Source organism: Rhineura floridana, chromosome 15, assembly GCF_030035675.1.
Source record: "Rhineura floridana isolate rRhiFlo1 chromosome 15, rRhiFlo1.hap2, whole genome shotgun sequence".
In the NCBI taxonomy this organism is placed as follows: domain Eukaryota; kingdom Metazoa; phylum Chordata; class Lepidosauria; order Squamata; family Rhineuridae; genus Rhineura; species Rhineura floridana.
Window position 1 is genome coordinate 32,873,666 of NC_084494.1, and position 26,879 is coordinate 32,900,544.

At 45.4% G+C, this 26,879-nt stretch overlaps 1 protein-coding gene across 4 annotated transcripts; it reads left to right on the top strand.

The window, feature by feature from the left end:
• The first annotated feature begins 5,740 nt into the window (after nt 1-5,740).
• On the top strand, nt 5,741-24,927 carry HNRNPUL1 (heterogeneous nuclear ribonucleoprotein U like 1). 4 transcript variants are annotated; one of them, XM_061596353.1, is made up of 16 exons: nt 5,742-6,053; nt 8,214-8,351; nt 9,949-10,198; nt 10,739-10,812; nt 11,752-11,891; nt 12,592-12,691; nt 13,119-13,231; nt 13,890-14,156; nt 14,584-14,706; nt 15,229-15,357; nt 17,904-18,072; nt 19,293-19,649; nt 21,096-21,316; nt 22,666-22,869; nt 23,846-24,009; nt 24,773-24,927. In XM_061596353.1, exons 1-15 carry the CDS (start codon nt 5,864-5,866, stop codon nt 23,960-23,962), a joined length of 2,592 nt encoding a protein of 863 aa, XP_061452337.1. In that variant the 5' UTR covers nt 5,742-5,863; the 3' UTR covers nt 23,963-24,009; nt 24,773-24,927. The 4 variants fall into 4 exon arrangements, with proteins under 4 accessions (XP_061452338.1, XP_061452337.1, XP_061452336.1 ...); XM_061596354.1 differs by having other exon boundaries at nt 5,741-6,053; nt 22,669-22,869; nt 23,846-24,927; XM_061596352.1 differs by having other exon boundaries at nt 23,846-24,927.
• The last annotated feature ends 1,952 nt before the right edge of the window (nt 24,928-26,879 follow it).

Sequence of the window (26,879 nt, forward strand, 5' to 3'; positions counted from 1 at the left end):
CCTTTGCTTCAGGTGGCAAAATGTCGTGTGTTCTGCCCGATGGACAACTCTGGACACATCTACACCATACATTTAAAGCACTATGATACGTTAACAGTTATGGCTTCCCTCAAAGAATCCTGGGAACTGTAGTTTGCTAAAGGTTCTGAGAGTTGTTAGGAGACCCCCTCCTATCACTCTCAGAACTACAATTCCCAAAGTTCTCTGGGAAAGAGGGATTGATTGTTAAACCACTCTCGGAATTGTGGCTTTGTTAAGAGAAGAGAATCCCCTAACAATTCATAGCTCCCTTAACAAACGACACTTCCTAGGATGCTTTGGGGGAAGCCATGACTATTAAACTGGTATCATAGTGCTTTAAATGTATAGTGCAGATGTGGCTTGTTTGCATTTGAACAGGTTGCTATGAAGCTGTTCAGGTTTTTAAACCTCAGAAAGCCTAGTTCTGGCCTTCCTGTCACTATGGCCCTTCTTGTGATCTGAGCCAAAAGGGGTTGTTTACTCCTGAAAGCCAATGCACAGGGTGGGGGGTACAAGCTTCACACTGTGCCCCCTCCTCATTAGGCAGAGGAGAAAGGAACCCCATCAATGGGCACATTCAAGGCTCGCCTGTTGTAACTGTTTTGATTCAAGTGAGTAAGAGAGAACAAGGGAGCCTATTGAGAGGGAGATCTTCACCACAAGCATCTCCTTAATCTGGGGCAAAGGATTAAACTCTTTTGCAATTGTCCTCAGTGCTTGGTGGAGAGGGGCTACATATACCCCCATCGGAAGGAGACAAACGCCTCTCTGTCTCCCAGCAGACTTAAAAGGGGGAGCTAGAGACAAGCTGGAAAAGGGGGAACCCAGAAAGAGAGAAAAATGGAGGGATGGGGGGGAATGAGAGAGAGGGGTGTGTGAAAACAAAGACATTCCCAAGCGATGTGTGAGCCCTGTGTCATATTTCACAGTGTCAATGGTTTGCCTCAACACCATCTTTTCAGTTTTACAGGCTAGGTTTAAACCCTTGAAGCTGAAAACAGGTTCATGGGCTTCATCGCACCTCAAATCAAGCTCGTCTCAGCGCTGAACCATCTTGATCCATATGTTGAAAGCATAGGGCTTCTCCTAAAGAATCCTATTAACTATAGTTTGCCCTGCGCAGAGCTACAATCCCAGCAGCCTAAACAAACTACCGTTTGCGCAATTAAAGTGGGTTAAAGCACTCTGTCACCCTAGCACAACAAATCTAGTTTAAAAAAGCAACAGCAGACTTTTTGCGGTTAGGAAAGTGATGGGGAAAAGCCACTGAAAAGTTTGGGATGGACAAATGGTTAACAGGAAGACATATAAACACACCACAGGCAAATCAGAATGAATGCAGGACAAGAGCTCATTGTCATATAACCTCCCTACAAACAAATCAGAACAAATGCTCAATAAAGACTGGGCATGCATTTATGGCACCATAACACTTGAATGAGGTTTTAACTGATGGATTGTCTCTTAACTGATTAATAAATTAATTAATTTTCTTATGATTACTTCTTGTAATTATAGCATCTCTTGCTGAAATACAGCAAAATAAATTAAAGCAACACACAATTACAGACATCTTTGTCAAATAATCACATGATTTTAACTGGATTAATTCATCAATGACATCTCCATAAATTTGCTTATGAATAAACGTGTTTTTTGGAGGAGGGAAAAGCATAATTTGTTTTTAGATGGTACAGACATATATCACAGCAGAAACCAACTCAGGAGACGCACTCCCTTATTACACGATGGCCACAGAGCGCTTTAATCTACTATCACTAGGCAAACCTAACATTCTGGCATGTGCAATATAGTGACCGTCTGGAGGCTCCCTGAAAACAATCTGAAAACTGAACTGATCTCATTTTCTGGTCTATGACACAGCTACCCTCTGCTGGTCAAAGGCTGGCACTGTGCGTGTACAGACAAAAACAGGGCTCAAAAGTATTTATTTGGCATTAAAGTGGAAGTTATGTTGTTGTTATGTGCCTTCAAGTGCATGTCGACTTATGGTGACCCTATGAATCAGTGACCTCCAATAGCATCTGTTATAAACCACGCTGTTCAGATCTTGTAAGCTCAGGTCTGTGGCTTCCTTTATGGAATTAATCCATCTCTTGTTTGGCCTTCCTCTTTTTCTACTCCCTTCTGTTTTTCCCGGCATTATTGTCTTTTCTAGTGAATCATGTCTTCTCATTATGTGTCCAAAGTATGATAGCCTCAGTTTCATCACTTTAGCTTCTAGTTATAATTCTGGTTTAATTTGTTCTAACACCCAATTATTCGTCTTTTTCATGGACCATGGTACCCACAAACTCTCCTCCAACACCACATTTCAAATGAGCTGATCTTTTACTTATCTGCTTTTTTAACTGTCTAACTTTCACATCCATACATAGAGATCAGGAATACCACAGTCTGAATGATCCTGACTTTAGTGTTCAGTGATACATCTTTGCATTTGAGGACCTTTTCTAGTTCTCTCTAGCTGCCCTCCTCAGTCCTAGTCCTTCTTCTAATTTCTTGACTATTGTCTCCATTTTGGTTAATGACTCCGCCAAGGTATTGATAATTCTTGACAAGTTCCATGTCCTCATTGTCAACTTTAAAGTTACATAAATCTTCTGTTGTCATTACTTTAGTCTTCTTGATGTTCAGCTGTAGTCCTGCTTTTGTGCTTTCCTCTTTAACTTTCAACAGCATTTGTTTCAAATCATTACTGGTTCTGCTTGGTCTAGTCCCGCTTTCTGTATTTTATGTTCTGCATATAGATTAAACGAATAGGGTGATAAAATACACCCGTCTCACTTCCTTTCTGATGGGGAACCAATTGGTTTCTCCATATTCTGTCCTTACAGTAGCCTCTTGTTAAGAGTATAGATTGCACATCAGGACAATCAGATGTTGTGGCACCCCCATTTCTTTTAAAGTATTCCATAGTTTTTCATGATCTACGTAATCAAAGACTTTTCTGTAATCTATAAAGCACAGGGTGATTTTATTCTGAAATTCCTTGGTCCATTCCATTATCCAACATATGTTTGCAATATGACCTCTGGTACCTCTTCCTTTTCTAAATCCATCTTGGACATCTGGCATTTCTAACTCCATGTAGAATCATGAGCATTACTTTACTTGCATGGGATATTAAGGCAATAGTTCGAATTACTGCATTCCCTGGGATCCCCTTTCTTTGGAACTGGGATGTACATGGAACGCTTCCAGTCTGTGGGCCACTGATTTATTTTCCATATTTGTTGACAAATTTCTGTCAAAATTTGGACAAATTCAGTCTCAGTAATTTGTAGCAATTCTGTTGATATGCCATCTATTCCTGGTGATTTGTTTCTTCCAAGTTTTTTCTTCTTCTTCCCACAACAGCTTTCACCTCACATTCTAAAATTTCTGGTGCTTCATCATACAGTTCATTCATGAGAAAATCTGTCGTTCTTGCATCTCTTTTATATAGTTGTTCAGTGTATTACTTCCATCTTCCTTTTATTTCATCTCGGTCAGTCAGTGTGTTCCCCTGTTGATTATTCAACATCCTAGCATAGCACAGTGGGGAGGAGAGCCTGGCTGGGAGTCCAGAGTCTATGAGTTCAAATCCTTGCTTGTATCTCCTAGGGGTCAAAGGCCAGCTAAAGATCACACACCCCATCTTCTGCTATCAATTATATAATCAATCAGATTCCTATATTTACCATTTCGTGATGTCCGCATGTACGGTCATATTTTCGTTGCTCAAAAATGTGTTTGCAAGAAACAAATTATTGGCTTCACAGAATTCAGTAAGTCTTTCTCTTGCTTAATTTCTATCTCCTAAGCCCCATTTTTGCACAATTCCTACTTCTTCTCTGTTCCCTGCTTTTGCATTCTAGTCCCCCATGATTATCAGCACATCTTGTTCTGGTGTGTGATCAATTTCTTCCTATACTTCTGCATAAAATCTCTCCAATTCCTCCTCTTCTGTGTTTGTCTTGGAGAGTAGGATGATGGTAATGTTAACAGGTTTCCCATTTAATCTCATTGATAGCACTCGCACAGACCTTGCGTTATAGCTCCTAATTGCTTTTGCTGCATCACTTCTCACTATTAAAGCAACCCCTTTTCTTCTTAATGTATAATTTCCTGCATAAAATATTTTGTAGTTCCAATTGAAAATGTCCCATTCCCGTCCATTTTAATTCACTCACACCAAGTATTGTAATGTTAATGTGTTCCATTTCTTGCTTGACAATTTCTAACTTTCCCTGGTTCATGCTTTTCACATTCCATGTTCCTGTTGTGTGCGTCTGGACTCTCCTTTCGCATCTGTGTGCATCAGCCTCTGGGCTTCCATTTGGCTTTGACCCAGTGGCATCATTAGTCACAGCCCTACTCATACTTGTTCTTCCCCAGTAGCTCACTGAGTGCCATCTGACCTGGAGTCTCATCTTCCAGCACTATCTCGTGTTGCATTTTGGATACTGTGTTAATAGGGTTTTCATGGTAAGAGGTATTCAGAGGTGGTTTACCATTGCCTTCCTCCATCTTAATCTTGTGTCTCAGCTTTGACCATTCCGCCTTGGGTGACCCTGCTACGAGTCTAGCCTGTTGGTGTAGATTCCTGATGGCATTGCTCTCAGCTTCTTCGACACTCTCAAACCCCCTCACCACGTTAAGGTGTGCATACTAGAGGATAATAAATCCAAAGCACACTTGTTATGAATCTCTCTGTAATCAAAGGGATGTAGCTCCAAGTAAAAATGCAGAGGATTGTGCTGACTACACCCCCTCCCAAAAAACCCAGGGAAAACTTTTTAATGGGACACTTGTACATGGCAGTTTCTTGTGCAAATTTTGCACTGTCAGACGATGAGACATCATCATCAAAATGCCATCCCATATTATTCTCTTATCATCTCATAGTATTTTCCCATTTAATCTGGACAAATTAAACCAGCAGAAACAGTAAATCCAGATAAAATGGGGTGGGGAGGACAGGGGATGGCACTTTAATAAGGATAATCTTCACCTACAATTATGTCGTGTGTCCTTGTTGCTTCAGGTTTTACTTTTGTTTTATTTGCTTTTCACTGAAATGTTATGTAACAGCCATTGATCCCCATTTAAGGAGAAAGGAGGTCAGGCTGGGATATATTGTACATTACAGCCATGGTTAAAATGCATAATTTTAAAAGATGCTTCCCAAATCTCAGGCAATAAGAGGGGCAAACCCAGAAAGATGCCCCCAAGGATTTAGCCAATGGCAATTCTAGGCTCAAATGCGCAACCAATGGGGTTTCTCTTGATGATACCTATTCGTCATGAAAAATAAAGCTTTTCCACAGCTCAGCCAATAGAAAAGACAAGAAAAATCCCCCCACAAACAAACAAATCCATACTTCAACCAATGAGAGGTCAGAAGGGAAGAGGACTGTCGATTGGTCTTCAAGAAGTGGGTCCAACCTCCCTCGTTCCTCAATCAGTTCTGTCCCCTCATCTGGTTAGCTAGCTTTACCTCAAGTGGGGACGGGACGGGGTGAGCCACTGTTAGCCAATGAGAAAGCTCTTTATAGATTGACTCATATCTCTGTCCAATGTGCAAGTCCCTTTTACAGTAGGGGAACGAGCGGGAGACGGAGGGAAAGAGAGGAGGAGGCAGAGGTAGGGAACGCGTGACCCAATCAGAGAGCCCCTTTCATTCCTCTCCCGGATGGCCAGCCAACCGGAGTGGTCGGTGCATAGTGGCGGGGTACTGAGAAGGGGAGGAGGGTGATGGCGGCCATTTTGAGCCGAGCCCGGAACGGAGTCTCGATGGCCGGGCAACTGCGACTCCGCGGCGGGGATTGAGCGGGCCATGGATGTGCGGAGGCTGCGCGTCAACGAGCTGAAGGAGGAGCTGGGCCGCCGGGGCCTCGACACTCGTGGGCTGAAGGCGGAGTTGGCGGAGCGGCTGCAGGCGGCGATAGAAGCGGAGCAGGCCCGCGGCGGAGCGCCCGGGGCGGGAGCAGGCTCGGGCGGAGAGCTCTTGCTGTCTGACGGACATTGTAAGCGGCAGGGGGAAGAGCGGGAGCCCTCTCCGCGAAGCAGCTCGGCGTTGGGAACTGGGGACTAGGAGCTTTCCGCTCCTCCTCTTCCCGGGGGGAGAGGCATGTGGATTCCCTGGTTCAGTTCCGCGCTGGCGACTGTGTGGCTCTCGGTGCACCTCCACTCTGGGGCGCGGGGCTCCTGATATCGGAGCCACCGAGGGGTTGGGGCTCTTGGTGGAGCTCTGTGGAGGGGCTTCTCTTAATTTTTCTTCCTGGCGGCAGAGACCTTTGCGGCGCCCCTGCTTTCTCTCTCTCCGCCCTCCTCCCCCGGTGCAACTTCTTGCTGAGGATTGTGCCCTTTTTGGCATCCATCGCTTGCGAGGGTGCCGGCCAGGCGAGATGCTCCCTGGTGTAGTTGGTCACCTGGAGCCGCTCCGTGCTACCAACAGAGGAGCCTGCCGTAAACGGAGTCAGACCGTTAGCACATCTGTAGTTCAGTAGTGGCTCCACTGACTGGCAGCGGCTCCTTCAGGGTTTCAGGCCGAGAGCCTTTCCCGCCCCTATCTAGAGATGCCTGGAAGTGAACCTGCAAAGCAGATGTTGTGACCACTGAAACCCAGGCCCTCCCCTTAGTTTTCCTGTGAGAGTCCCTGGTGCGCTCCCTGCTGTGAGCCTTTGTTGTTGTTGCTTTCCTGGGGGAATCCCAGATGAGGCCTTATATGGAGGGGGCACTTTCTCTGTCAAGTGAGGAGGAGGACAGGGTGCTGGCTCATTGATGCTTAGCTCTTATAACCAGTTCTGGGTTTTCCCCAGTTGTATAATATTTGATGCGTTTAGTGAGTTTTTTAAAGGTGGGAAGAAATAGATGTCACCTGGCTGGAGAAAACTTGCAAGGGCGATGGCTATGTACTGCCTTGCTGTCGGAGTCAGGATGCCTCTGAATACCAGTTGCTGGGAATCACAGACAGGGAGAGAGCACTGTTGCCCTCAGGTCCTGCCTGTGGGCTTCCCATGCAGGGGTCCAGCTGGCCATGTTGATGCTGGACCAGGTGGGCTTTTGGCCTGATCCAGTAGGACTGTTAATGATGTACGTAAGATGCGTTGAATGATTAAAATGCTGTGCGCTGTTGTTGATTCTGTGAGCAGAGCAAACTCTGGTTGTGTTACCATGTCGTGGCCTGTTTTGAACAGAGTGTTCCTGGGGATTCAGTAGTAGTCCTGACCCCCCCCCCCCCGCAAGAACTCTCTTGCCTGGGATAATAGGAAGGCGAGCACTTGGCCCCGCTCACTTGTTTGCAAACATCCCTCCCAGGCAAGATTTGTACCATGACTTGTCATCTAGTAAAATCTGTGGTGTGGTTTCCGCTTGGAGTTCTACTAACATGTGTGCCTGTGACTAATGTGTACACTGTATATAGGAGATGTGAGTTCTAGGATTGTGACAGGCAGCGGAAGTGTGAGGGCTGGGAGGAGGAGGAGGAGTTACCCATTCTGTGTAAAAGTGGCTGAACGGGCAGCAAGGATGAGCTTGGGCAGGGGTGGTGTCCTTGCATTTGTGCACTTGGACTAAAGATGGGGGGTTTGCATGAAGTATAATTATTTTGTATGTTGTGGAGGATGTACTATTTTGTATGTTGTGGAGGATGTACAGCACTCACTGCTTTTCTCCCTTTCTCAGGAAACCTTCCCCCATTCATGTGGCATAATCAAGTGGTAAAGGTTTTTTTGGTCTGTAATGTTTCAGGCTAGCAGTTTAAAAGTTTCCCTCTTGGGGAGGAAGAAATCTTGCCGCATATAGAAAAACAGCACATGGGGGAGAAGGGTAGGCTGAATCCCTCTCCCTGGCATTAACAGTGTGCAGCGCAGAATACTTACTACATGAAGTTATTTTTCCTGCCCCTGGGAGGAGATTTCAGACTTGAAACCCACTTGCTTCCCATCTGCATCCTGAAATGGTACACTCCAGAAAAATCTTCCGTTCTGCTTAATGTATAAACTGAACCCCCCCTCACCGTTGAAAGGGTTGGTTGGCCTTGCCGAGCGTGGACCACCACTCCAATCTATATTTAGCAGTCAAGAAATGCTGTTGCGCACATTTCCCCTCTCCCTGTTGTGTCTTCAGAGTAGGTGATGGAATGGAGTAGTAGTGACCCATGTTCTTGTATTTCCTGTTTCAAGATGGCACCCATGTCAACACTCACCAGGACAACATGCAAGGATACCACCAGTCTTATGAGCATTGCGACATTAAACAGGAGAATGAGTCTGGGTATGAGAGAGGATCTATAGACCAAGATCATTCTGGCGTACATTCAGGTACAGGTCTTTACATTCTGGTAAAATTCAGGTCTATTTTAAAAAATACATCTTTGCCACATGCTCATCATGGTAACTGTGTATGGGAGTGCCTAGAGATATGAAGACTTTGGAAGCATTGGGGAAAAAACACCCTGTTTTCCCCCCAGGGTTTTTCTGGGCCTTCACGTCTCTAGTAGGAATTCTATTGATGTGGTGTAAAGGTTTTCAGGAGCACCTTTTTGTTGGTTATTTTGAATATTTATGTACTTTTGGGGGTGAGGAAGGCACCCAGATCAATATTTCTTCTTGACTGGTGAATTGCACACCCTTGTGATGGGTATGTACATTGCTGAGACACCATTGGGGTTACAAAACATCTCTATACACATTCACACACTGTTCTCTCATGATAGGGTTTTTGTCAATGTCTCCAACTGTCAGTGAATGTGGGTTTTTTTTAATCCCTCTCCCCCACCCCGGAAGTGAAAGGCAGTCATTTGTTTATAAAGGGCTGCACTTGGAATCCACTATTTGTAGTGGGGTTATACCAGCTGCTTCTGACACAGATTCCACTGTTGTGGTGAGAGCCACCTTCTATTTGCATATCCACCGTTCAGTTGTCTTATTCATGCCCCAGGTTCTGTGTTTTGCTGTGATTGTGGAATGCGATGAAATTTAAATGCCTGATATGGGGAAGGGGTTGTTGTTATGTGCCTCCAAATCGACTGCGACTTATGGCGACCCTATGAATCAGCGACCTCCAAGAGCATCTGTCATGAACCACCCTGTTCAGATCTTGTAAGTTCAGGGGAAAGGGTAGAGATGTAAAATTTCTGGAAATTTTGAAGCCATGGAAAAAAACATTTTTTCTGGGGGGTTTTCCAGAAAAAAACAAATTTTTGGAAAAATTGAAAAAATGCAATATTAGCACTTTTTACAGATTGAAAGTCACTTTGTTACTTCAGGAACATCAAATGTAATTATGTAGAAGTTGGTTTGGCATAAAATTATCACATTTGGTGTATTAAAAGTACATTTTATTCAAACAATTATTGCAAATTGAATCTACTTTTTTAAATTTTTACTTTTTTTGTAACAAATGGATCTACAAGATCCTGAACTGTAAGGAACCTCTTTGCTTTTGCCAGTTTATGAGGAGCAGGCAAAAAAAAATTAAAAAAACCTAGAAGAAACCATCAGCATTAATAACAGATAAAATTATTTATGTTTCCACTAGTCCTCCACAGTGTCAAGCAGACATAAAGAATCCATTCCCATAAAAAGAACTGAGGAAAAGGGGGGAACCAAGATTTAATGAAACATTTTATTCATCATGCTAAAGTAAAACATTCCGTAATCCATTTTTTCTTCATTTTTTCCAATTTTTCAGGAAAAAAAAAACTTCGGGGGAAAACTGGTGTTTTGTTTTTTTCCTGGTTTTTCCCCCTGGGCCTTCACATCTCTAGGAGGGGGCAGATTTTTATATAAATAACTTGGTGTTTTTGGTTCTGACCCATAAGTACCAATTATAGTAACAGTACTTCTCTGCTCGTAATGCTTCAGAAGAAGGATGTTTCTTGTTCAGTTAAATGTGGCATGTTGTGCTTGAGTGCAGAAATGAAGACAGAATTGAAGCAAGAAGAGCCAGCCACTGGCTACAACATGCCAACTTCTGGTTACAATGCACCTTCCTCTGGCTACACAGGATCCACCTCAAACTACAACACTTCCATTTCTGGCTACAATGCACCCCCTTCTGGTTATGGTGCCTCTGACTCATCTCAGTCCTGGCAGCAGCAAGGTCGTAAGAGGCCATTTGAGGAGTCGCGAGGGCGTGGGTATTATGAACATCGAGAGGATAAGAGGTGCGTTCAGGCAAGTCTTTGGGGACAGTAGTTGCTGCAGGTTGCTCTTCTCCCAGAGGCAATAGGGTGAAAATTAACCTGTGGGTGGTGTTGGAACTGGAAGTTGATGCGTGTAGCATTTCTCAATATTGGAAATGCTTTCTTTGACCTCTGTGGATTTGAGTAACTTGCAAAAGATGCAGTATATCCAGTAGAATTTGCAATACATTGTGAAAAACTGGATTTTAAGAGTGGCTGTTTCTCGACTTGTGCCTCGGTATCAAACACTGAAGTGGAAATAATGTTTAATTAAAATTAAGCTGTGAAGTTGGATGTAAATCCAAATTATCTACCTGTAAATTTTGGACAGTGATAATTTTTAACGCAGCCAGAAGTATTTGGTCAGAGATCTGAAATTTATTTCCAGTAGCACACTAAGTTGGGGGGGGCGACATCTGTAAGTTTGTGGGTGCATGCTCTTTGTGAGCTTGCCTTGCAGGCTGCGTCTTAGTCCTATGAAATGGATTTATGTGGCCTGCATTTGCTGTCGCTCTTTTCCAGGGGCCGATCTCCTCAGCCACCTGCAGAAGATGACGAAGAGGATTTTGATGACTCACTGGTGGCCATTGATACATGTGAGTTTGGGGGGTTGTAGCAGTGCGCCATCCCTCAGAATTCTCTCTCTTGTCTGACCTTATCAATGCACACTGAAAACGGGTGCAGGAGGCTAGTGGTAGCAGGGTTGAAAGAATCCTTGGCAGGTGAATGAACACAACAGAGGCAAAAAATGAAAGGTGGTTGAGAAGGGGTTGCTGGGTAACCGTCTCCTAATAATTACTCTTGCAAATTGGATCCCTTCATGGAGTCAGTCTCCCTACCCAGTACTTTCAGCCCTGACTGATAGTAGGTCCAGCTTTCTGCAATTCTTTTCTTGGTTTAGGAGGTGGTGCTGTTGATACCTTAAAACAGACTATGTGGGGAGGGGCAGTGTCAGTTCCTCTCATTATCTTCATATTATCTTCCCTATGCTTTCTGAATATTGGGAGTTAGCAGGGTTTAAGCAAATGAGAAATGCAAGGAGCCACAGCTTGGGAAAGCCAAATTTCTTTTTCCTCTCTTCTACATCCAGAGGTGGAAGCAGTCAGAATGCTTAGCTGAGCTGTGGCAGACCTGAATCTGCATGCCTTGGCTTAGCTCGGCTGTTTTCTCATATCATGTATGTGGAGTGAGCGGTCCATGTCTAAACCAACCTGAAAGTCCAAGAGATAGCCCAGTTGCAGCCTGAAGCAGTTGCCCCCCACTTCTGGTGACTGATCATAATGTTTCTCCTTCAGCGGTGGAGGTTATGCAGCAGTGGGTTCCTCTTCCCACTGGCTTTGGTGGCAAGGCTGTACAAAAGCTTGGTTCTTCCAGGAGGAATAGTCCCGCCCCCCCCCCCAATTTCAGTTCTCCCTGCGTTGAAGCATAATAGCTTGTGGGAGGGCCAGAGTGTTCATTAATTACACTGTGCTGCATGGCATGTTGTTAACTTTGCACCACAGGCGTGTCTGCTTTCTCTGACCTCTCTTTTCCAGATAATTGTGATCTGCATTACAAAGTTGCCCGTGACCGGTACAGCGGCTACCCTCTGACCATAGAAGGGTTTGCTTACCTGTGGTCAGGTGCACGAGCTACATACGGGGCGAGACGTGGGAGGGTCTGTTACGAGATGAAGGTAAGGGAGCGTGCTTCTCCGCTCTACAGTTGTGCAAGGTGTTTGTTTGCAGCATGAATGAAGACAGACAGGTTTGTGAGTGCTGGTGCCCTCCAGTGTTGGGATTTAAGGAATATTGGGGCAGCTGACGGACTCCCATTCCTTGATTCTGCTGTATGTCTACTTCCTCTCCCCACTGCATATTTTGAAAAAATGAAATTATTTTTTTTGCAATTCTGAAGGTGACGTTTGTTCAGTGCAGAGCTTGGAAAAGTTACTTTTTTGAACTACAACTCCCATCAGCCCCAGCCAGCATGGCCACTGGATTGGGCTGATGGGAGTTGTAGTTCAAAAAAGTAACTTTTCCAAGCTCTGGTTCAGTGCCAGATAAGAGTTGCAGCTGGAATTCAGTCTGTATTCAGACCTTGTGGCCACTCATAAGCTTCTTATTAAAATAGCCTTGCTTTGAAGCAATTACAAACCCTTTGTAGCAAGTCTGCATTTCCCTGCGTTCTCAGTACTTAGATGCTACCTTCGCCTACAGTTGAAGGTGCTTTACATAAATACACTTCAAAGTTTATTATTATATTATTTATGGAACTTCTACCTTCCTCTGGAAAGTAGAGGTGTAGATCAAACCATAGAAATCCATCCTTGTTCTCAAGCTGAAAGTTGTGGCTTCACAATCTCTCTTGACTGGATCCCTGACCTTTGTCCTCAGATTAACGAAGAGATATCTGTCAAGCATCTTCCTCCTACTGAACCTGATCCTCATGTAGTGCGTATCGGATGGTCACTGGATTCCTGCAGTACCCAGTTAGGTAAGAGAGGCTATAACTGCTGAATCTGGGCAGGGCTGAGGACACACACCGCCAACTATAGTCAGTTGGTTTTGTTAATTATTAATCTGGGCACCTTTTTAATCAGGCAGGAGAATAAAAAAAAATCAACTTTTTATTTAAATTCTTAAATGACAAGTTCTTGCAATAACCAAACGTGGCAGGTCCCATCTTAGAAGGGCATTCCTCCTTCTCCTCCCACCCACCCCCTCATAGTAGAGAAGGTCCTCTTCTAAACTGGTGCTTGCAGTTCACAAAGCAGCATGAACTTTTGAAGCAGGAATCCTTCTGGGATGAGTAGGGTTATGTCCCATGCAAAGAGACGTGGGGATTCTTAATGACGGCAGCCTGTTGGCCAGTGCCTCTGACGCTGTATTTCATCTCTCTGGTGGGTTGTTTGTCATGTTAGGTGAAGAGCTTTATTCCTATGGCTATGGAGGCACTGGGAAGAAATCCACCAACTGCAAGTTTGAAAATTATGGGGAAACTTTCTCTGAGAATGACATCATTACCTGCCTTGCGGTGAGTGTGGCTTGTGGTATTTTGGTATTTCTGCCTCTTGCACAGATTTCCCAGGATTGTGCGTGTGATCATAGCGTATGTTATGGGGTAAATGCCAAAACAACTATTGTTTGCATGGAGCACCAATTCTAACAGTGGGGAAAGGGAGAACATCAGATATTTAGGTCAGGAGTGGTTAATCTCTGGCCCTCCAGGCATTGCTGAGCTACTGATCCTATTGGCCCCAGCCAACATGGCCATTAGCAAAGCATGATGGGAGTTGTAGTTCAGCAAGGTGCACCTGGCGCCAACACTGTTATCTTTTCAGCGCCAGGTCAAGACTTTCCTCTTCTCCCAGGCATTTTAGCATGTGTTTTTTAAATTGTTTTTATATTGTTTTGAATTTTAAGATTGTGTTTTAAATTGTTTTTAAAATATGTTTTTAAATTGTGTATTTGTTTTAATGTTTTTGATTGCTGTAAACCGCCCAGAGAGCTTCAGCTATGGGGCGGTATACATGTGCAATAAATAAATAAATAAATAAACATCTGGAGAGGCACAGGTTATACATCTGTGCTTTAGGTGCTGGGCCCACCATTGTAATGGGTGACTTTGCTACAGTTTCTTGCATTGGAGGTGATGCATTGTCTGATGATTCCTTCCCTCCTTGGACTCTTAGGACTTTGAGTGTGGTGATGACATTGAAATATCCTTCATGAAGAACGGGAAATGGCTAGGGGTGGCGTACCGAGTGCGGAAGGACACATTGAGTGGCCAGGCACTCTTCCCTCATGTTCTGGTGAAGAACTGTGCGATCGAGTTCAACTTTGGCCAGAGAGAGGATGCCTTCTTCCCAGTCCCGCCAGGGTTTACCTTCATCCAGCATCTTCCCCTGTCGGAGCGAGTTCGGGGGACCATTGGACCAAAGAGCAAATCGGAATGTGAGGTAGGTGTCCCAGGAATGGAGGTGTCGGCTGTTCCAGGGTCTGAAAGCCAGACTCCCTTGCATGGGAACTGTTTTCGTGAGTGGTCTGTGGCACTCATTGCACTGCATATGTGAAGAGACTGATCACATAAGCAGAGTTTACCCCTGCAAACCGTGTTGTATGAGCCACGTGTTCAGACTGAAGCCTTAACATAGCAAAAACGAAGTGTGTAGGAGATTGGTCTTTGGATGGAACTGTGGATGGGTGCGAGAAGGTTGGGAGTCTTTGAACAGACCACTGAGCAAAACTACAACTACAGCTAAACTGACCTCAGCTCTGTCATGTTGTCCTTTTTTTCTAAATGTTGGCTCACTGTTAGGATCTGCTGGGTGCTTTACTTGGCTACACCTGGTGCTAAGTTAACTGCTCTGAGTGTGTGTGTTTCAGATCTTAATGATGGTAGGGTTACCTGCTGCTGGAAAGACCACATGGGCCATTAAGCATGCTGCAGCCAATCCAAGCAAGAAATACAATATCCTGGGAACAAACGCCATCATGGACAAAATGAGGGTAAGGCGGAGCCTTGATGGCAGCAGACTGTGTGATTTGCAGTGTGTTCCTTGTTTAGTTTGCTGGCTGCTGGGGCACAAGTTTCTCTACCTCACCCTGCTCCATGTCCCTGTCACACCATTCCTTCCTTTGCCTGCAGTAACGGTATTGCTGTCAAGACTGCACTAGAGGGATGATTTCTGTCTCCTTCGTAGTAGCACATATACCCCCAGTCCTTTACAAGAATAAAGAGCATTGCAATGCTAGTCACATGCAGTCCCCAAATTGCGCCATCCACATTTGGCTCCCAAATAGGTGAGATTTTTGAACTCGAAAGTCTCCCAGGTCCATTTAATGATGTGTATGTGAAAGCTTATAGACAAAACACCTGAGTGTGATGCATCCTTGAGGCCAGCTCTGTACTGGCTTGGGCTGATGGGAGTTGTGGTCTGAAACAAGAGGAAGGTGCCGGGTTGACAAAGGCTGCTTGAGGCCAACCACTGGAGGCCTCCAAGAAACCCTAACCAGCCTGCCCTTTTTCAGGTAATGGGGCTCCGACGCCAGCGCAACTATGCCGGCCGCTGGGATGTCCTCATCCAACAAGCAACACAGTGCCTGAATCGCCTGATCCAAATTGCGGCACGGAAGAAGCGCAACTACATCCTGGACCAGGTAGTGAGCCATTTCTCCCTTGGGCAGCTTTTCTGGCTACTTTTTTTGAAGGCACCACACTTCTCCAAAGCAGCGCAGCAAGCCTGTCGACTTCCGATAACTGCCAAGACTGTAACAAGTTTTGCTAGTGCGTGTGTTGCACCTAGAATTTCAGGCACATATTCCTTCCTCCTTTTTCCTCCAAACCTGTAACATGAAAACAAACCTATGTGGTAAGTAGTCAGTCACAACATTAAGCAAGGTAGCAGGTTGTGCATTTAAATGGGTGCAGGTAAGTCCAGTGCTCAGCTGTGGGATTTCAGGCCAAGTACACGAGAACCAGATGTGCCTTCAGCGGGTGATCTTGGGACTGGTGAGTACTGCAGGTGATTGATTTGTTGCCCTGTGTGTTTGGAAAGTGCCCAAGGAAGGTCAGGTGAGGTTACCTTTAGCCTGGTTTCCTTGTACTTGTACAACATATAAAAACAGTTGGGTCAAATTTAGTTTTAAAAGGAAGAAGGCAGGTGCTTGGGGTTAAAGGTTTTCTGCCTCCCTATCCCCAGTCTGTTCTTTCTCCACATTTTATGTTCTAAATATGTCTTAAGTAGCAAAGCAGGGAATACATTGTTAAAAAACTCCTTTCACCAGTCACACAACACTAGGATCTACTTTTCACTAGTATGCAGCAGCTTCTACCACTGTATCGTGGTGGCCTGGATTTAAAATGATGATCAGGGCCTCTCTCTCAGCACAGGGTCCTCACTATTGAATGGTGTGGATGATGGTCACAGAATTTGCATCACAGAGCAAGAGGATTCTGATGGTTGCAGTGGGAAGCTTGAGAGATCCAGAGCTTGGAAAAGTTACTTTTTTGAACTACAGCTCCCATCAGCCCCAGCCAGCGCCATGCTGGCTGGGGCTGATGGGAGTTGTAGTTCAAAAAAGTAACTTTTCCAAGCTCTGGCTGTATCCCAGGTTAGTCATCCTTAGAGTAGACTTTAGTGGGTTTTAAGTTAATCGTGTCCATTGATTGCAGTGGGTCTGCTCTGAGTATGACTTAATGTTGAATACAACCCTATTGTTTTTTAAACAAAAGTTTCTAGCTCTTACTGTGGCAAAGAAGATTAGTCTGTGGAGAGCTTCAGTTAAATGCTCAAGCAGCATCAGTTGGGGGAGAATCCATTAGGCGTAGAGTGGCTTGATTCAAGTTCTGCACATCCCAGACACAGGTGTGCTGTATCGGTGCTGCCAAAATAAAGTTATGCAGAGTTATACCATTCTGCCCCCCCTCAAGATTGTAGAATTCAGATTTTCTGGTTCCCAACTCCTTACTTTGCAGAATTCATTACCTTGATTAAAATAGTCTGCCCGCTGCTTTTCATCCATAGGGAGCTGTGGAATAGACAACTCTCGTTTAGTGGGAACTGATTCTCTCACTGTTTTACTTGGTAGCGTCATCAGGGTGTGCACTTCACTGTGGGCTGGCTAATAATTTTTCTGGACATACCTCATAAGACCTGTCACAGAATAGGTCACAAAAGATGCCCAAACTGTGTATGTAATACTCCATATAGCCCCAATTTAGCTAAAGTAACATATAAAATGCAAGACTGATGGGAGTTGTAGTCCAGAACATCTGGAGGGCACCAGGTTGAGGAAGGCTGTTTTCATATGGAGCAGTCCCTACTTCAATTAATAGAAATGGGATAACTCTGTATTGTCTTGTCTCATCAAATCTTTTGAGCTAATCAGAACAAATAGCCTTGTGATGAAAGGATTTCATTTCATTTTGCAAGTGTCTTTAAATAGAAATGGGACATATTCATGGAGGATAAGTTCCATGATGGAACTCCTATGTTGCCCCTTAGTATCCGATTCTGGGGACAAATGAGGGCTGTTGCTTTCATCCACTGCGTATGAACTTCTTGGGGACATCTGGTTGATGGGTCATTATTGGAAGCAGTGCTGAAATAGATGGGCCTTTTGGTCTGATCCAGCAGGACAGTAATACTTCTTTTTGGCAAAAATAAGGCCTGGGGTTGATGTGAGATGAGTGTTTTTGTTGAATCAACTTGCTAGACCTCATTAACTCTAGCGCTTGGGTGACTGTGCCTCAAAGGTTTAAATAACACATCTAAACGGATGGATTGTGAACACTCCTGTTTTGCTTTATATGTTTAAGCTGTCCAAAGCTGTGTCTTTAGCTTCCCCCTCAAAATGTAAATTGCTCTTTTTCTGAACAAAGAAGACTCTGTTCCGTTAGCCTGGCATCCCAGGAGATCTCATTTGAAGTGCAAAAGGCTGCAAATTACTGGTGTGTTGCTGTTTCTATCCTTTAAAACAGGAGAAAACCCTTAAAGGTAGGTTAGTTGTCAGGAGATGACTCCCAAGTGGGTGTTCCACACAGCCACTGATCTGAGTACATCCTTCTATATCTGTGGGCGGGCGGGGAATCGGCACATCCCTCATCCTTATTTCAGGGGCCCTTAAAAAAAGAAAAAGGAAAAAAAAATACAACAGACTGACATGTAACAACCGTTTTTTTGCCTCTTTGTCACCATTGCTAGACAAATGTTTATGGATCTGCCCAGAGACGAAAAATGCGTCCTTTTGAAGGTTTCCAACGCAAGGCTGTTGTAATATGTCCCACGGATGAGGATTTAAAAGATCGAACAATAAAGCGCACTGATGAGGAGGGGAAGGATGTGCCCGATCACGCAGTGTTAGAAATGAAAGGTAGGATCCCAGAAGAAGGAGAAATGTCACACACATGGCACAGGTGATAGCCCAATGTGACTGTGTGTGTAGTTTGAGGATTTTTAAAAAAGTGATCCTTTTAGAGCTTTCTAGTTCTCCCTCTGCCATCTTTCCATCTGCTCTACCCCATAGTTACTGCCTCATTTTCTCTGCCCAGCCAAAGATGCTACAAGTGCCCAGACACGCTGCTGCTGGGGGGCGGGGGGAAGAAATGCAGAAGGCGCCATCATGCCTTGAGGCATTACGTATCTTGGAAAGAAAATCCTGCTCGTCCCTGAAAATCAGTCATGCCCAGCACACACACACATAAGCAGTTTGTTCCACAACTGCTGGCAAAATTGGTCCACAGGTCTTGAATTGCCCTTCTAGTGAGGGGCTTTGCATGCTTGCAAGTCCCAGGATGTTGAGTGGGACTTAACTCCCAAGTAATTGTGCACAGAAATGCAGCCTCAGGAGAAATAAGAGGATTTGACACCTTTTCCCCCCGTTTTTGCTATGCCACTGCTGGATAGCCTTTGCCAGAGTGTTCCTGGCCTTTGGGGTGTGTTTCTGACCTTGATATAAAGGCAGTCAAAATCTCATTGGAGCCTTCTGTATGACTAATGCGTGTCCAGCAATGGGAAGATCCCAGTTGCATGGTTGTCCCAGGACTAAAAAGCTGATCCTTGCAGCAACTCTACGATGCAAGTTAAGCAGAGGTGTAGAAAGAGCGTACTACTTTCTCTGGGCTAAACACTGAGCTTTTCAGCTGAGTGTGAGGTTTCAACCTAGCTCCCCAGTGTCTAAAGCCAGTACTTCTCTGAAACACAGCACTAGCGGCTGTCTCCCCAGTTCTTGGGCAATTGGATTAATGGGGTGAGGAGGTGTGGGAAGTAGCATGTGGTATGAATGGGAGGCAGGCATAACTTCCAGCCTTGTCATTCTCTAAGGCAAGCAGACAGATACATTGCTGTTTGAGGTACTGTGCTGATGAGATACTTCCTCTTGAGAACACTGGGATGCCCCCCTGACAGAAGCATGGCAGGAAGGGAGGAGATCATCTCTGTCATGCATCAGCTCTTGTAGTTCCTGGTGTGTCTCTCCTCGGTCTTCCTGCTTTGTTACTTTTTCCTCCTAGTCTCTCTCTCCTTTTCCCTGGAGCCCTGGAACCTATCCCCCCCTTCTTTGACGGGCCTGTCTGCCTTCTCCCTGTGCACCAGCCAACTTTGCGCTGCCAGAAGCAGGCGACTTCCTTGACTCGGTGGTCTACATTGAGGTGCAGCGGGACGAAGCAGAGAAGCTGGTGAGACAGTACAATGAGGAAGGCAAGAAGGCAGGCCCACCACCGGAAAAGCGCTTTGACAATCGGGGCGGTGGCTTTCGTGGCCGTGGTGGCGGCGGCGGCGGCGGCGGCGGCTTTCAGCGCTTTGATAACCGAGGTCCACCTGTGGGCAACCGGGGTGGCTTTCAGAATCGAGGAGGAGGTGGTGGAGGAGGAAGCGGAGGAGGAGGAGGATTCAGAGGTGGCGGAGGAGGAGGAGGAGGCGGCGGTGGAGGCAGCGGTGGCGGAGGAGGAGGTAAGCCTACACTAGTGGCCTTACTGCATTGGAACTTTTGCGTTCTACCTTGGCACATGCTAGGAAGGATTTTGAGACTCAGGAATGCTCATTTTTGTTCTTAGCTTCATTGTAAACGTTGACGCTGTGCAGACATATCGCTGACCCATTATTTGTTTTCCTTAACTCTGGTTGAGCATTATAACTGAATAATTAAATGACAGCAAAGTCAGGCCACAAATCAGGAAGGGAAGCCATGGTTGAAATGGGTTGGCATTAACATTTACATTTGTGCCACGTGCCCCAGTTCCTTGTCTCCCCAGCCTCTGCTCGTAAAGTGACAAACAGGCCACACATCCCCTCCCAGGGCAGTTAGTTTTGTTGCTATGTCTGAAACCTTCCCCAGGATTATAAGGCAGCAAAGCATGGCTAGTGTTAGCCATGGCTAGCGTTAACCATGGTTATGCACTATTCTATACAGTATACCAGCTACACAAGCCTTCTAGTGCTGCCATGATTGCCACCCTGAGAGAACTTAAGTGCTTCTCGAACATCTTGCAATGGGTCCCACCTCTAAACTTAACTCCAACATTTTGAGCTTTACTTCCCCCTCTGCAATAGAAAATGCAAGGATGTCACAACACTGAACAAGTTTACACTTCATTCTTCATGGTTGATAGGCAGTATGTATTTGAGTAGACTTTAAGCTTTGGTGTATAGGGTGGGAGGGACGGAGCCCATGGGCACATTCAGACAACCCTGTCTCAGCTTTATGAGCCAAAGCACAAAAGAGCCTTCTGCCTGCAATTGGAGCCCTTTCAATCTTTTCGCAGCCCATAACCATTACATCTGGAAGCTCTCCAGTTAGCTATAGTTTCCCGGTTCAAAAACAGAAAGTTGTATTTACCAGCATCAGAACATGAGGTTCTGGCTTCTTCCAGACCTAGTAACTGTAATTTCCCAGTTTGTCTGAACCATGGAATGATGGTTAATTGGCAACGTTTGATTGCTGCATGCTGGGAAGGAAGGAGAGAAGGGGTTGTATGCGTAGGCAAAAGATTTGCATGTATCTCAGCTTAAGAATTCAAGATACAAGTTTCTGAGCAGAGCCTGTCTCTTTTGAAGGGGTCTCACAATGGTAATGATGTACTGTTGGCCCAGTAAAAGAGGGGGAGAAGCCCCCAGCAATGACCCATCCAGGAAAATGTCAGGTCCTGCAGTTTTGACAAGCAGTCATCGTTGCTCTATAAGTTACCCTTCTCCTGGGGCTGTAGCAGGGCCATGTCTTTAGCATTGGCTATCTCCCTCCCTTTTTGAGCAGGATCGGTATTTTTCCTTCCTGTGCTCTCTATGTGCTAGTTTGTTTGCTTGCTCTAGAATATGTCTAATTCAATTCACAACTGCAAGGCAGTGTTCCAAGATACTTAAATTGTGGCGTTATCCTTAACCTGTCGCTTCTTAATTTAGGCTTCAACCGCGGTGGCTACAACCAGAATCGCTGGGGTGGTGGAAACCGAGACAACAACAACAATCGGGGCAATTACAACCGGAACAACCAGCAGCCGAGCAGCTATAGCCCGGCACGGAACCAGAACGCTTACAAGAGCAGCAGCAGCAGCAACATTGCCTCTGCTCCACCTGCTCCTGCCCCTGCCGCACCTCCCAGTACTTACAATCCGGGACCACAGGTAAGGGTTCGTGTGGGTGCATGTCCCTGAGGCCAGGCTGCTGCTTTGGGAAGCACCAGAAACATTCTTCGGGGAGGCCAAAGGAGTTGGAAGTGGCAGCTCCTCTCCTCCTCCTGCTTGTGCCATTGCAAACACCCCGTCATCTTCTCTGCAGGTCATTTTCCCACTCCTGTTGTTCTAGGGCAGGAGTAGCCAACCTGGTGCCCCCCAGATGTCATGGACTTCAACTCCCGTCAGCCTTGACTGTTGGCCTTGCTGGCTGGGGCTGATGGGAGTTTAAAGTCCACCACAACTAGAGGGCACCCGGTGTGCTACCCCTGTTCTAAATAAAAGGTGTGCTTCATGACTCCCAAGTCCACAAAAGCTTTTGCCGTCATTCTTTTACGTATTTACAGCTCCCTCCCTAACAGATATTATAGGAAGGGCCTGCGCAGCATGTAATATGCCTGTCCTTTGGTGGTGTTGGGTGGGGTGGAAAATACCGTGGATGTGCATGAGGAGGAGGAGTTTGGCTGAGACCAAGAGTGACTTACCTATCTGTATAGGTCAACAGTGCTATCTGATGCATGTTTACTTGGAAGTAAGTCCCATTGTGTTCAGTGGGCTTGCTTCCAGGTGAGTGCAGGGATGTAGCGACCGGGGGGGGGAATGAAGGCATTGCCCCCCGCAATGATAATTCTGCCCTCCCAAATGAAATTTTTCTTCAGTCCCAAATTTCTAGCATTGCAGCAACTTAAAACTTCACTTGAGCTTTTAGAAATATCGTTTAGGCATCCAGAGAGAGGGTCAGGGCAAAGTTACCAAGGGAATGCAGCGACAGTGTTGTATTCTGTTAATAATAAGTTTGTGTTTAAGACGTTTGTTTGGAGCAGGGCCCAAGAGTTGAGGGGAGGAGCTGAGAGGAGACGAAAAAGGGCAGGAGGGAATTAGGCCAAGAATGTGACTGGATGTGATCAATACAGTTCTCCTCAGGAATCCACAGTATCTTTATCTCACGGATGAAAGGGGGTAGATACCAAACATAGCAAATATAAGTGTTAAAAGCGTGAATGAAGCAAACACAAATCTTGATGGATGAAGGAGGGAGCTGGCAACCCTAAGGGTTTGCAATTGGAGGAAGGCAAGGTGGGAAGGACAGTATTGTTCTGCACTGCAGAGCATCTCGCGCATTTTTGCCAATTTAATGATTTCCCCACTAAAATTTAGTGTTTTCAGGTGTATGTCTAGTGGCGAATTTTCCTGTCTAGTGGGAAATCTAGTTTTTGTTCTCTGGGCCTTGCTCCTCTCTTTTTTTGTGGGGGTGTAAAACCAGTGAGTAGAGTAAAACGGTTCATTTGTATTCTCCACAGCAGAGCTATACCCAGCCCTACAACCCCCCATCCAGCTACAGCCAAGGAGGTTATGCCCCGACCTACAACTACGGGAGCTACAGCAGTTACAGCCAAAGCTACACCCAGCCCCCACCGCCCCCAGCTCCAGCCCCAGCCCCAGCTCCAGCCCCAGCCCCAGCCCCACCAACCTATAATCAGCCCAACTACAACCAGTACCAACAGGTAAGTGAGGAGAAGAGGAGAAATCTGGAAGTAAACCACATTCGTCTCAGTGAGGCTTATTTCTGAGCGGAGATGCCTATAGGTTGCACTAGTCAGATGTAAAGGGTCACAGACTTGTGTTCGTAAGCAACTCTGGGAGCCTTCTTTGGCTACAGAGTGGTGTGAAAATGCTTTTAATAACAATAATAATAATGCCCCAGGATGGCTGCTTCAATTAATATTAATATTATTATTAATTATCACAGAATTCCCTGGGAAGAGAGATTGATTGTTAAACCGCTCTGGGTATTGTAGCTCTGTGAGGGGAACAGGGGTCTCCTAACAACTCTCAGAACCCTACAGCACCTCTCAGAACCCTACAGTTCCCAGGATGCTTAGGAGGACACCATGACTGTTGAAACCGGTATAAGAGTATTGTAAATACGTTGTGCAGGCGGGGCCTTAGTCTTCTTATAGGAACATATTGTTCTGATTCTGCTTTAAGCAGAGAATAGTTTGCTGAGCAGTCCTTTGCATAATTTGAGAAGCATCTTCAGTGATTTTTTTTAAATCAATCATTCACTTATTTTTAAATTGGGTGTGGGAGACCTTTTTATTTCCTTATGGGGGGGCAGGTGCCAATACGGCACAGACAGAAGCAACAGTGGGTGGAGCAGTGGACGGGACTCTCAACTTTGCACAGAAGGCCACATTCCAGCCATGCAAAAGTCAGTGGTTTCTACACACTGTGCACACTTCTGCATCCAAGCAAGAAATATTGACCCAGTTCAAGGACCTATTCCAGCCAGGCAAAAGCACTCAAGGAAGGTTCAGAGCAGAGCTGGGAGGGTGTGGCCAGATGGAGAGGCCTGGAGGGTCTTGTTCAGGCCTGAGGTTCCCTAACTCTGTTTTTAACTCGTGGATGAGAATTGGGAGAAAGTTTTCCGTTCATGGGTGCTTCGATCCATAATGACAAGCTGATTCCTTCCCCGTACAGTACGCCCAGCAGTGGAGCCAGTACTATCAAAACCAGAGCCAGTGGCCCCCGTACTACGGCAGCTACGACTACGGGAACTACTCAGGCACATCGCAGGGAGGCTCCAGCACTCAGTGATGGCACCGGGTCATCCTTGGAGAGAGCAGCTTGCTGCGCCCCTTTTGGCAAGTTTTTTTTTAACTTGAAGGTGGGCATTTCTGTCTTGGGAGACCCAGGAGGGAAGTAGTCTCTCTGCCCAGATTTCCTCTCTGTAGTTTAACCTTCTCCATCCAGGTGCCCTCCAGAGGCTTTGGGCTATCTCCCATCAGCCCCAGCCAGCACAGCTGTGCTAACGGGGGCTGATGGGAGTTGTAGTCCAAAACCTCTAAAGGGCACCAGGTTGGGGGAGGCTGCTGTAGTTTTTGAGGGTGGCTGCATTTTTACCTGTAAAGCTAGAGGCATGCGTCCTTTCCTTTGTACCATCCCTCATGAGGAAGTTACATTATTTCTCTCTCTTGTTGAAGACTTTCCCCCCGTTTTTGATTTCCAAAAGAAAAAAAAGCTAGAATGTTCAGTCTCACATCCTTGTGCTTTTTAGGCCCAGAATCCACCCTAATACCAGACTTCCTACAGTAGTTGGGTGGGGGCAGTTCTGCAAGGACCCCTCTTAGGATTTATCACCACCCTCTCTCTTGAACCCACCTCACACAACTCTGCTAGTGATCATAAATTCCAGACATTTTGGAAATCCTGCAGTTTGGTGTCACCCATCTTTGAGGTGTTTTTATCTGTCTTTTCTGCAAATAACTATTAAAACTGGAGGGAGAAGAGATGGCTGTCTTAGGGTAATTATGATTTTTTTTTTTAGATTTTTCTGTAACTTTTTACTGTGGGTCAGCAGCTGTTAATATTTTCATCAAGGTAACAATTCCTTTTTGCTCAATACAGGAGAGAAGAAAACAAAAGAGGGGGGAAATCATCTTAAATGTGTAACTTTTTATACAATGTCTAAGTTTCTGTAACTTTGCACATGCTTTGTGATGAGTTGAATTGTAACAGCTTTTTGTATTTGGAGAAAAAAAGAGTGAATATTGAACTTTAAACCTTTTGTTGGTGTCTTGTGTAATTCTCCCGCCTCCCTTACCCCCACATTCTCACTTCAGCATTTAAAAGCTGTAACCCGCACACAGGTGATTGTTCTCTTTAAGCTTTAAAACTTTTCAATTGAAGTCACCCATTACTATAGCACTCCCTCTCCATTGGATACCTTCTTGATTTTATTTTCCATTTCATGATCACCCTGGCTATTTTGGTGGTGGTGAAACGACAATATTAAGTCTCCAGTACTAAATTGCTCTTGGTGATACCAGCCCCAAGAATAATTTAGTACTGTGGACTTAATATTGCCCCCGTTTCCAAAATATCCTAGATACCCTAAATAACTAATACTTGGAAGAGTTGATCATATAACTGACCAAAGGGGTGGTGACCCTGGACTGAATTTTAAGTGATGCCCACAACCTGATGCAAGATGTGTTGTTGAATTGATTGGGAACAGTGACCACGGAGTGATTGCAAATTCAACATAAATGTAAGTGGACAATTACAAATAAAAAAAAGATAAAAGTGGGTCAGAGTTTTCCAGAATGCTTGAGATTGTGCAGTAACATTAAAATGAAAACCTTAACATGAAAGAGAGCAAGTTAAAACCTTTGATAAGTAATTAAAAGCCAAATGAAATAAAAACATTTTTGCTGCCTACTTAAAAGTTGGCAGGGATGGGGCCAGTCTACCTTCCCTAGAGTGGCTGCCACAAACAAAGCCGTCTACATTTTCCCACCAATAGAACCTCTTGGTGGTGTGACATAGCAGAGGATCTGAAGATACTGTGTCTGGGCAGGTTCAGGTAGAGGTGGTTTTTCCCAGCCTTAATCTGTTTATAACTTTATAAGCACCAGCACCTTGAACTAGGACATATTACAACTTCAGTAATACGTCAGACAGAGGAAGCTGCCTTATATCAAATCAAACAAACAGGCCAATTTAGCCCAGTTGGTCTAAACCAAAGTTGGGGAGCCACTTTCAGCTTGAGGGCTGGATCTGAAGGTGGCTAATTCTCCATGGACCATGTTGACCGGTGGGTGGGGCCACCCAGCTATCAGTCACCTGATGCTATATGATGTCAGGCACAGGAAAAGTAGCTGCAGAGGAACAATCAGGAGTGCACCCAGGATCAGGAGCTCCCAACTGTATGAAAGAGCAAAATGCCAAATTCAAATAGCACCAAAGGTAAATCTGGAGCCATAGCTTGGACTCTGCACTGTTCACAGCTGTGGCTTTTCCCATCCTGCACCTGATTCATATGAAAACTGGGCCTGGACTGGCCGAAATAACTTCATGGGTGTAGATTTCACACTGGCAGTGGCTCTCCAGGGTTTCGGATAGGAGTCTTTCTCGGTCCTATCTGGAGATGCTGAGGACTGACCTTGTGGGTGCAAAGATTTTGCTCTCCTAATGAGCTACAGCTCTTCCCTGAAGCTCACAGTAACTTATCCAATGCCACATACGGAGTCTGACCATTGGTCCACCTAGCTCAGTGTCTATGCTGACTGGCAGTGGCCCTACAGGCTTTCAGACAGGAATCTGATTGAACCTAGGGCTTTCCATATGCAAAACCTGTGCACGAATATTGACCTAGGGCCCTTCATTGAAGCTTATAGTAGCTTATCCAATGCCAGTGAATGGGTTAGGAAGCTGCCTTATACTGAGGCAGCCCACTGGTCCATCTAGGTCAGTATTGTCAACACTGGCTGGCAGCAGCTTTACAGGGATTCAGGCAGAAATTCTTCTGGTCCTATCTGGGGATGATGGGGACTGGACCAGGGAGCCGTTGTGCTCTACACAAGTGCTCTAGCACTGAGGTATGGCTGTCCACAACTTAATTTTTTAAATGCTGGAATGTGTTGGAGGAGAGCTTTGCGCATATCATGAACTGCCAAAAAGACCAACAATTGGGTGTTAGAACAAATTAAACCAGAACTATCATTAGAAGCTA